The sequence below is a fragment of the Pongo pygmaeus genome, chromosome 3 (assembly GCF_028885625.2).
Source record: "Pongo pygmaeus isolate AG05252 chromosome 3, NHGRI_mPonPyg2-v2.0_pri, whole genome shotgun sequence".
Classification (NCBI taxonomy): domain Eukaryota; kingdom Metazoa; phylum Chordata; class Mammalia; order Primates; family Hominidae; genus Pongo; species Pongo pygmaeus.
The window spans coordinates 51,633,310-51,645,786 of NC_072376.2; the positions used below are offsets into that span (position 1 = coordinate 51,633,310).

Genomic DNA, 12,477 nt, shown 5'->3' on the forward strand with positions numbered 1-12,477 from the left:
TGGGCACCCCTAATAACTTGAAAGGTTAAAATTGTCTCTGTTCACATGATGCTTCCTACTGTGAATTTGGGGACATAAGGTAAGAGGGATTCCTGGTCCAGCCCATGTGTCATGAGTCAGTATTTTCAAGTTCTTCACGAAAAAACGATGTATAGGCTGGGGATCTGGAAATGAAAGCAATGCCAACAAGGTAGGAAACAGCAGGAGCTTGATACCAGAAGGCCAAGAGAGCAATGAGAGGCAGATGGGGAGAAACTAGTTCCTAACGGCTTGGGTAGAAAAAATTTGTAACTCCATGATACACATATGGTTATGAAAGTAAGTTCTTTCTTCCCCCAACTCTTCTCTGATGAATGTGGCTGATGCGAGATGCCTGGACAGCAATGGGTTTAGAACGCAACTGACCTGGAATTTTCAGAGCCCTGACGGAAAAGGAGTAACCCTAAGAATGTGGGAGATAAATCAAGCAAACCCAAGCTGTGTAACCAGTTATTTATTCTTAACAGGAAAGAATGGGCAATAAGGAGGAAATAAACTTAGAGGAAAGCATGGGCTCAGGGGATGGCACTGAATAATTGCTAGACCTAAAGAGCAGAGCTACAGCCATCATATTGCATTCAGCAATCCATGCTTCCAAAATGTCCAGGCTCACAACTTCTAGTAATCAAAGGATCAGCAAATATTTTTATTAAATCGTGAAGTCATGGAAAACCCAACAAAAATGAACAGAAAATATTGATTCCTATCTGTGCCTTTTATTAAGTTACTGTAATATCCTGTACATGACATTTGTAAAAGTGTCTAGGAATACGTCTGCCACATTCTAAAGTTCTTGGTGAGTGTTACTTTCTCTTCATCCTCTTGGTTTTTTTTTTTTTTTTTTTTTTTACATACCTGACTTTTTGCTGAGGACATCAAGATATTCTCTTCATATTAAAGGGGAAAGAAAGCTTGGAAAAATTCAAAGTTTTATTTCAGAGAGCCAGCCTAAAATAAAATATTTCTGTCAATTTCTTAGTATATGTGTCTCAATGACAGCAGATATTAGAGATGGATACATTACCTGTGTGATTCTATGAATGGCTTATGGCCATAATTATTTAAATTAAACTCATTCTGTTTGCTCACTAGAAATATAAAATGTGAGCCATCATTTATATTTTGGGTACTTGAAAAGAAAAATAAATAAAATCTCACCATGACAGTTTCTGAATTCAAAGAAAATTATAGTTTCCCTCTTCTTAATTGAGAATATTCAGAGAAGCAAGATGCTTATGCACATACTTTGAAATTATCACCTGAAGCAGTAACTATTAAGCTGTCTTGTCAAGTGCTGCTTGGCTTGCATTTTTAATCGTATTTGTGGTACCCTGGACTTTGTACAGACAAAGGCTGAATTGCTTGGCTTATGATCTTGAAAGATCCTGTTATTCTGCTTGCTTTTACTTGCTAGGAGGATCCTACTAGAATATATTGTCCAGAAATAGGTCATCAATAGTGATTCAAGGCAAAAAATATACATATTTGTGTTTTGTATTGGAAGATTATCATAAAACAAATATTTAAAACAGAAATGAGGTAGCATTTTTATTTTCTTTTTATAGAGAAGAGATTTTTGATATTATCTTTCATTTTACTAATTCAAAAAATATGTATTTAATCTTATTACAGTAAATTGATAATTCATACCATTTTATTTGGTTAGTTGACATATTCTTTTGCATGAAATATTGATCATAATATTTGGTGCCATTTATAATATAAAGAGATTGATACTTAAATCACGTTGGAAAGAAAATGTAAGTAGTTTAATGATGGAGTGCTGCAATAGATATCTGGTTTAGAAAATCGGGAGCTAAGTAGAGTTTATATACATTTTGAGAGAGAACAAAAATGAGATTTAGTGAAAGAACTGAGGCTTTAGGTAATAACATAATATGGAAATTGGCAAGATAAAATCTTCATGTCTCTCTCGTGAATTTAAGGAGCTCAACAGTTTTACCTCATTAGCACCTTTTGCTTATGTCTGTCTGATGTTTCAGCTAAATTTCGAGAGGAGCCATCTGATGTATAAGATTTATTTGCATCCTTGGTGCCTCGCATTTTTCACATCTTTGCTTTTAGAACAGAATCAAGAACTAATGCTATATTTAATTTCATGTCTAAAGAAATGAGTGTCTATGAAGTTTTTTTTTATCTACAATACTTAATGTCTGAAATCACACATTCTGGATTTTTTGAAAGTCAGTATGGTTTCATTGTTCTTTGTGTTTCAGTGGTATTTTAAAGATTTAAAATTATATATCACTTTTGTACACGCAGATTTTTTACAGGCTTCAGAAATTCCTTAAATTATAATTACTTCTTTATGAAAAATAAAAATTTGGCTCTGTACTGTTCAGGAAATGGTTATGGTACATCGAGATTCTCAAAACTGGAGTATTTTATTAGGAAAGAGATAGGTTTAGAACTCTTCTTTGGCCAAATAATATTTTGGAAGCTATATAAATTGTACTTAATTTTTTTTACGTCCTGTGTATCTTCAGAACTCTTGAGGCTATATGCATAAAATAATGCCTTGGTAAGAAAGAATTAATGGGGTCCCAACATATCACAAGAAGTTAGTTAATATTCAAAATGACAAGGCTATCCATATTCTTAATCTGTAATTTTTAGTCTTTCTTTCATATCTGTCTCCATGTTTATATATGTAGATAAATCTATGAATTAATATTTAGCTAGCCAATTTGTGAGAGTCCTGAATAGATGGGTTCAGTGAAATAAAGATCTATTATTAATTTTAAACTAATGGATTTTCTTTCAACTTTTATTCCATTGATGTGTTATTTGTGACATGACAGATTTAAATAAATGACTGTGTTTTTATGTTACATTTTTCTCTCTTCTTTTTCAAATTTGTGATCCTTTTATCCCTTATTTCATTTTTTAATTGCATTTCTTGTATTCTTCCCTATTTATGTATATGCTGAACTTTATTCAAAATATACATATTTTTCTTTCTTTGCTTCATTTTGTTAACCTCACCCACGTTTAAATTTCTTTTATTTTTACTCTGAAATGCATGGTTCCTCCCTGCCCTGGGGCATATTCGTATGTGTTCGTCTTGGAGTTATGTTGGAGACGAAGAATAATAATTTCTTAATTTACTTTTAATTTAAAAATTACAATAAAAATTTGTGATTCTCTTCTCCCAATACTTTATATCTAGTTCCTTCTGTAAATACCACATATTGAGGATTTGAATGTTTCTATATCTCAGTTAGTTTTCTTTTATAATTTTTGCTATAGTTCCTGGTTATTTTCTATTTTTTGAATTTTTTTATCTTTCTATTTTATATTGTACAGTGGGAAGAGATTGGTGAAGTGGATGAAAATTATGCCCCTATCCACACATATCAAGTATGCAAAGTGATGGAACAGAATCAGAATAACTGGCTTTTGACCAGTTGGATCTCCAATGAAGGTGCTTCCAGAATCTTCATAGAACTCAAATTTACCCTGCGGGACTGCAACAGCCTTCCTGGAGGACTGGGGACCTGTAAGGAAACCTTTAATATGTATTACTTTGAGTCAGATGATCAGAATGGGAGAAACATCAAGGAAAACCAATACATCAAAATTGATACCATTGCTGCCGATGAAAGCTTTACAGAACTTGATCTTGGTGACCGTGTTATGAAACTGAATACAGAGGTCAGAGATGTAGGACCTCTAAGCAAAAAGGGATTTTATCTTGCTTTTCAAGATGTTGGTGCTTGCATTGCTCTGGTTTCTGTGCGTGTATACTATAAAAAATGCCCTTCTGTGATACGACACTTGGCTGTCTTCCCTGACACCATCACTGGAGCTGATTCTTCCCAATTGCTCGAAGTGTCAGGCTCCTGTGTCAACCATTCTGTGACCGATGAACCTCCCAAAATGCACTGCAGCGCTGAAGGGGAGTGGCTGGTGCCCATCGGGAAATGCATGTGCAAGGCAGGATATGAAGAGAAAAATGGCACCTGTCAAGGTAAGAGTTTGCCTCCAGATCTGCAGGGGCTGTCTGCTTCAGTTGGATCATGTATATGTATTTCCTCCAATGATTATGAGCAAATGACCTTTTACTTTGCTAATTTATGGAGATTATTTCTCTCAAGTTTGATTTTTCTCTTTTCAGAATTTTAAAATTTCTGGCAACCGTGAAGGATTTAATGTAATATTTTATTGGATATACATAATTAATACTCAGAGAGTGTCTTTCAGTGTAATATTTCATATTCACTTTGCTTTTAGAAATTTTATTTTTGAAAAACTCAAACCAAGGGACTAGTAACCTTCATTGTATAATTATTGTCTGCTTCTTCTATTTTCTCTCCATGAACTTGTTTTCTACTCTTTATTTGCTGTATAAAATTTAAATGCAAAATCTTAGATTAGACTAGTTTTGGCATGTTTTTAACTGCCTTTTAAAAATTCTTCAGAAAAAAAGTTCAGCCATATGAACTTTATAGCAAAACATTTGTAAACTGACAGGATTAGTTTACTGTGTTGTTTACATATGGTTGTAATTACATGCTTGCTTTTTAAAAATTACAGATATTTTTAAATGCATAATAAGCAGTGCCCCACAAAAATAACTATTTGAAGACAGAACCAATACAAAAGGTCATTTTAAAGCAATTTGCCCTTGGGGATATTTTTTCTGTTTTTATTTTTCTTTTAAATTGAAACTTGATCATGCATGCTTCTCTCTTCATTTGAAAATGCCCTCATTTTTCCCACAGTGTGGTGAGCTGGCCGTTTAAACTGGAAATTTGTCAATGGCTTTCTGGAACAGGGGAGTATTTTATCTCAAAACGAAGAGCAGTTTATGGGAAAGAAAGCAAGCATTTTTTTTATTTATTTAAATTATTCACCCTCATGATCCTGAACTTGTTTTTATCATGATGTGAGTGTACTAAATAGGTAATGAAAGTCAATGAGTATTAACTGGGGGAACTTTGAATGCTGAGCAGCCCCTTGGTCCCACCTGGTAGCTTCAGGTGCATTTATTTTTCCTAAGTCCACTCTATTACATGAATCAGACTTCCTCATTTGTTCTTGCTTGACTGTAGATTGATTATCGATCCAGGGAAACAAAACTAGGGAAATTACCTGTAAATTATAATAACTTTGGTTAATTAATTCTCTCCAGAAACACATTGCACTTTACTTGAAATTCCTTTTTCAGCACCAGTTTCTATTTTGTATCTTTGAAATACCATCTACTATTAATTCTGTTGTTTTTCCATGCAAGCTACTACTTTCTACATCTGATTTTACATCTACACAAGCACATATGAAAGTTTTGTTCAATCAAAATCACGTTTATAAAATGCTTATAAGCTTATTGGGGAAATGAACCATAATTTCTTCAGGATTGGAATTAAAGAAATGTTCTAATATTACCTTTTATTTTTGAGCAATCTTATTGGTTTAAGGTGAGGTTTTATGTAATTAAAGGATCAAAAGCAGGAGTTATAAGCAATCCATTGAATATATTTCTGTCTAAAATATTGTGAATATAAATCTTATTAATTATTTCTAAAAATTTGTTTATTAGTATTATAAAACAACGTACTCTATTTGGTTGTTTGTTTCTATCATTTTAGAAAATATGTGATCACTTAATTCAGACCACCATGAACTTTGTCATTATTTTGATTGACAGATAGTGTAAGAGGCCTCTCTCCATGTTTCGAGGATGCATTTTGATTGTCGATGAGATTAAAACATTCTGCTAGTGATAGTCACAAAAATCCTGGGAGGCAGCATTCTGACAGAATGCAATGCAGTCTTAGTGCAAGTGTTAGCATACATCTTTTCTTTCTCTTCTCATGTTATTCTCTTAATAATTGAAAAGTAGAACCTTAATTGAGGGACACTGGATTAACTGGAGACATTTCATTGTAGAAAACTTTACTTAACTGGACTCTGTCTTAATTCATGCATTTATCTTCCTCCCCTGGTAGTAGGAGCAGTGGTTTGCAGAGGTGATGCAAAAAGTTTACTACACTGCCCAGAGAATGTTTCACACATGTAGTCTGTATGATTAATGCTTGCTGGTATTTTACTATGTACAAATGGTATGTGATGGCACTCTAGGAAGAGTTTCAAGTATTTATTCTACACATAACTTATGTAATTGAATGACCCATTGAATGAATAAATACATTTTGAGGGCTTGCTTTGGAGAACTAAAGCATCATAGATATTGTTGAGACATTTCTATCTATACACCATAAGTACATGTAAATGTGCGTGTGTGTGTGTGTGTGTGTGTGTGTGTTATAAAATGCCACCATAACTCTAGCTCATTTTACAATCTTAACCTGCTAGCCTCAAACCTCTAAGTGGGGATCTTGATGATTTGAAATCATCCTTCTAAATAAGCCAAAAATTTAGGAATCATTTCTCTCATCTCTTTCCTACTCACTATCCAGTTCCAATCCATCACAGAGTGTTTATAGAAATTACCAGTCAACTTTCTCTTTAAATCATCTTCTTCTATTTCCTTTTTCCTTCAATATAGAGGTAAACCTTGTTGAAACTTTGTTTTCAAATTTAATGAATGACTTTATATATAGTTTTGGTTTTTTAACCATATGAATATATCACCTATAACAAATGCAAATATTTGTTTCACACACCCATCCCACCCCTGGAAACTCCCGCCTACACACACACACACTTTATACACTTCAGTGGTTTCCTTTAAGACAAAGTTTTTTCATTAAGAGGCTGCATGGTTTTGCTCCAGTTATCTTTCATGTCTCATCTTAAATTTTGCTTTCTCCCTTGCTTTCTCCCCTTCCCTATGCACTAGCCAAACTAGCTTTTTTCAGTTTCTCACTTTGCTCATTTTCACTACTTGTTGTTTTAAGAATATGTTCTCTTCCATGGATTATTCTTGTATCTAACATACACTAATCCTTCATATCTGTGCTCCAATATCCCTTCTACAGAGAAGATGCCCCAATCAGTCAAGGCTAGATCAAGCGTTACTGTTTACTCGTATATCTTTTTCATAAAACAATTTAGAACTATTATTTTACGTATATCTGCATACTTGTTATCTGTTTGATTATTTTTTCGACTCCTGTTAGTCTACATACTCCTTGATGGCAGGAGTAGCAGGAGACCATGTACTCCTTAACTTAAAGGATGAGAAAGAAGTCAAAAAGCACAAGAGAAGGACAATGAATTCGAAAGAGAGGAAAGAAAATCAGCAAAGGTGTAAAAGAATACTATGTTATTCTATGTTAAGTATCACATTGTATTGATTTATTTTACCTTTGTATTATCTGTAAAATATCTCCTTGGTCTGAAAATTGATGGATATGTCTTTTAACTTAATCATTTCTTAGTTCTAAGGCTCTCAGGCCAAATTTCATATTCAAGGTATTAAGTCATATGTCATTGGTACTTCACATATTAACTATTAGAGAAGCCAATTTAGTGAATTTTACAGAGCACAGAACATTACATATTTAAATATAATATGGCCATATTACATGATGACATTTAATTATTCAGTTTCTTGATTACCAAACTATATTAGAATTTAATTAAAAATATATTATTGAGAAGCTAAAGTTTGAATATGTCTGTGGCAATGATTTTCATATGTTAATATTTCTTAGTCTGTGCTGGCAGGTGACTGAGTACTTGCTGTCATATCATGCTTATGTGACTTGTTATATGTGCTTTGCGTGATGGAGTTGACACACAGCCTTTTACAAACTAAACCTTCAAGATTCAGAATGCTAGGCAGCTCGTTAACATATGGCCTCTATCCGGATGACCAAGCAGTGAGTCTGGAGTCCTGGTCAATTTAGCAATTTGTGATCTGTCATCTTCATATAACTTCCTCTCATTTAACTTTCTTTAAGAGAAATAGACTACCTCACCCATAATAATCTGGTTTTGACGAGGTAACAAAACACTAATTTCTATTGTATGAACTTAAAATATAGTGTACATTTATTTTTGTAAGTCTGACTTATATGCCTAAATTTTCTATAATAAACTGATTTAAGTCTTCAGGTTTCTTTCTTGGAAGTCTTTTTTTATTTTCAGAAACAAATAATTTCTCAAATCCATTTATCCTAGTATGTTTCCCAACTTGTTATTTATTATTATTTCTGATGAAATTCATGCTATTTTTCCCCTTAAGACTCATGTGAGACTTTTTTTTAGTAAAAAATGGTTAGCAAAAACACATTTTAGAAGTTTCTGTCTTTATTGAAGTGAATGTTTTTGACAGAAGTAATTGAGTTCACATGAATCAAATGTTGCCTGCTGAGTTCTCTTGTGATTATGTTGCTGACTTACTTAGATGCAAGGCAAGACCACTAATCTTCATCAGTTGCTAGTGGAATGAAGTAGTAATTTGAAATTAGCCCTAGATAATTATAGTTTCACTTATATCAAATGGAGGAAAGAGATTTAGATTGTGGGTCACTGCCAAAACCAGTCAGAGTGAAGAAGGCATATAGTACATGCTAAAACGGGATAAGGAGGGTTACGCGTCAAGGGCTGTGGAGAAAAAGTACTTATTAATTGTCCAACTGGGAGATGATTGCACAGCAAGGAAAATGTAGTGAAAATACCCAATTCAAGAAAGAGCCTTGATTCAGAAATAGTACAGTTACAGCAGGGAGTAGAATGTCGATCATTCATACTTCTGGTGCATATTTATGATCGAAACAAAATTGGCTGGAAATATATTAGGTATATTAGGTGTTCATGTAATTATGCATTAGAGAGCCTAGTTATTTTTAATTAGGGACATTACCAAAAAAACATCAAAGGGGTTGAACTTATCGTTCTATTTAGTATGTTATTATATGTAACAAAAGGAACCTATTTTAATTTCAAAATTTGAACAAATGATGGCAATTATGGAAGTACAGAATATCAATGGTGCCTGTGTGTGTTGTGTTGGTGTGTGTGTGTGTGTGTTCTGCTTTTGTGAGGAACAACCAAGGCAATTAAGTAGTCAAATCATTTCATCCATTTACAAACATTACACAAGAGAATAATTCAAATAGTCTTTTTTCCCCCCATTTTAACTGCTCCCTGGCCTACTTTTAGATTAGTTCTAATAAAATTTTAGAGAGTACTCTGCATTTGTTTTTTTTGGGTTTTTTTGTCTGTTTGTTTGTTTTTTTGGTTTGTTTGTGTGTTTTTTCTAAATCAAGGTTTTTCAGCACTGGAGCTATTGATATTTTGGGCCAGATAATTTTTGCTGGTGGGAAGGGGGATGTTGTCTTGTTCATTGTAGACTATTTAGCAGCTTTCTTGGGTTCTACCCTCTAGACACAGTAGGACACCCCACTCCTCATTTTCACAGTCAAAAATGTGTCTAGATAGTGCCAAATATTCCCTGGGGGCAAAATCACTCCCAGTTGAGAACCACTAATCCAAATACTTGTCCCCTCCCCAAATGAACACACATGCCACTAACACAAAATATGTTTACAGATATGTTTACGGACTGGATACCTTTGCAAAAGAACATTTTTCTTTAAATTTGGAAGAATGAAGGAGATGTACATGTTTAAATGTGACTAATTGAATTTGAATATGATGGGAAATATGCTGCTTGTAAGAGGCAGCATGCCCTAGTAGTTTAACCACATGAATTCTGAGTAAAAATGAATAGAGTCTTATTCTACCTCTGCCATTTACCAACGCTATATCCCCATGCAAGTTGCTGAATCTCTCTGTTCTTTGCTGTCCTCATCTCTAACTAGCTCATAAAAATCTTGTGAGATATTGGCCAGGCGCAGTGGCTCATGCCTGTAATCCCAGCACTTTGGGAGGCCAAGGCAGATGGATCACGAGGTCAGGAGATCGAGACCATCCTGGCTAACACGGTGAAACCTCGTCTCTAGTAAATATACAAAAAATTAGCCCGGCATGGTGGCGGGAGCCTGTAATCCCAGCTACTCGGGAAGCTGAGGCAGGAGAATGGTGTGAACCCGGGAGGCGGAGCTTGCAGTGAGTGGAGATCGCGCCACTGCACTCCAGCCTGGGTGACAGTGAGGCTCCATCTCAAAAAAAAAAAAAAAAAAACTTGTGAGATATTATATAAAAATTGTAAAATAAAGGGTAGCTACAGGTTATAAAATTATCTAGTTTTCTCTAAGTAGGTAGTATATTCCTGAGCAATTTAATTTATCAAAGAATAATACTACATTTTTCCATTGGGTAAATAAAACTGTGTACGTTTTCTAGAACTTCCTTTATAAAAATTTTGTTAGAAGTACAAAACTGAAAAATTTGCTATTTGGTTAGACATTATCACTCATTCTATAAGTTGTTATTGTAGTAGGCACTCTATCCAGCCTATACAATTCCTGTATCCTAGGAATGTGGACATATATACATACAAACATGCATATAGACTCACATCTACAGTTAAAATTTATGAAATTTTCTAATGGCAGTGTGGGTGAAGTGTGGTATTTTAGATAGGGAAATAAGATTTTTTTTTTTTTTCTGAAATGGTGGCATTTAACATAGAAGTGAGGGGAAAAAAACTGTGAAAAGTATGGGAAACAGTACAGCAAACAAAGGGAGCTTCCAGTGCAGAAATCTATTTTAATACGTTAATTTTATGTATGTCTCATTTCTTTCTAAAATTACACTTTAAAAATGTATTTGCTTACGAAAATCTGAGAAATAAAAGACCTGATGATTCCTGAACTTACCAGCTAAAATATGCTGTTCTTATACATTTATTATTATCTTAAAGACAGAAAACTCCTAATAAATACCTAGGGTCAAATGCATGCATATCAAACATGAAACAATTCAGTTTATTTATAAGTGGTGTTGGTGGATGGTTATTTGTAAATTATTACACCCGTTGAAAGTATAAAACCCGTTTTTTTCTTAAAGAACTTGTTTCATTGGTTTGACAATGGTTAATAACTAGTGACTCTTCTGCTATATGTGGATGGACAAATACGGGGACTTGGCAATGAAAGAAAAGACAGAAGAACCAAAAACCTTGTGATTTCTTTCTGGTCAAACTTTTAAATCTGGTCTGCACTCCTACTTTCTCACTCATAAAAGAAATTATACTAGTGAAAGTCTTGAGGTTGTATATATTTTTAGTTTAGAATAAATGTAACAGGCAAATGCTATACCTCATCTTTACAGTAACAGTAATAACTACTTTGTAAATTTCACTTTGGGCAGGTCTCTAGGATGTTTTATATGATGATGACATGTTCCATATTGTTACTGTGCAAATGAATCTTAACATTAATGGACTTGAGTTTCATCATGGTTATATGGATGGAGAATTAATGATTATATTTTATGTTGAAATGTCTCATATTTGTGTAAACACCTCTTAATAATAAACATTTATTAAAATAAGATGCACTGGATAAGCTCCTTTTATTATAATGCATTTTTATAAAATGATAATTATCAGGAGAAGATTTTAATGATAAAGACTTCACAAAAAGCTTTATATATTTAAAATTCACAACATTTAAATGTTCCAGGAAACCAAAAAATAGTCCTTTTGTTTTATTGTTTGCTTGTTTTCTTGTTATTCAGATACCAGCAAAAGAACTTACATAAAGTCTGATAACATAAAACAGAACAGCTCTCATGGGAAAAGTGTGTACAGAGAAATTCGATGGTGAAAACTCAGTGCGATTTAGCAAATATTTCAGTATCAGTTCTCAGATTCTTGAGAACTAATAGTTCAAAATATGAATGCAAATTATAAGAAACAAAGTAACCAACACTTGCATAAAATCATTCAATAGACTTCAAACATTAAAATTGATCCCTGAAGGCATCAGGAGGTGTTTGTGTGTGTAGCAGATTAACGGCATTGGGCTTAAAAGTGATGCCGGCCTCAGCTCAAATCTCACTCTAGCATTTGGTAAATACGTAACTGTGACCAAATTACAAAACCAGATTGAGCCCTGCTTTCTTCCTCTGTGAAATATTAAATATTATAATCTTCACCTGTAAAGTGTTCATGTAGCTGCAAGTAATGTTTGCCTATTTAGAAATGATACATGGACCGGCAGCATTGGCATCACCTGGGAATTTTTTAGAAAGGAAGAATCTCAGCCTTACCCCAGAATGTTGAATCTGAATCTACATTTTAGCACATTCCTTGGTGATTTTTATGTACACTCAAGTTTAAGACGCACTAAAAGAAAGCACTCTTGCAGTGAGTGTGTTTTTCTTTTTATTTCACAGAGTGGGATACTTAGGTACAGATAAATTAGGACCGCATTAGTATATAAGGTCAAGAACAGTAATTTATTTATCTTAATCCCTTGTATATATGTAAAAATAGTACAGTATCAATGTTTTTAGAGCCATTGTGCATTAGTTAAATATTTTTCCCCCTCAAAATGTTCCTTAATACTTTTATCATACATATGGTAATTATTT

General features: G+C 33.6%; 1 protein-coding gene across 8 annotated transcripts in view; it reads left to right on the forward strand.

Moving 5' to 3' along the window:
• Positions 1-12,477, forward strand: part of EPHA5 (EPH receptor A5) — a 353,938-nt gene that overhangs the window by 64,592 nt on the left and 276,869 nt on the right. For all 8 annotated transcript variants that reach the window (XM_054485823.2, XM_054485824.2, XM_054485826.2 and 5 more), the window contains exon 3: positions 3,367-4,030. In XM_054485823.2, the coding sequence (XP_054341798.1) occupies positions 3,367-4,030 (664 nt within the window). The remainder of the gene's footprint in view (positions 1-3,366; positions 4,031-12,477) is intronic.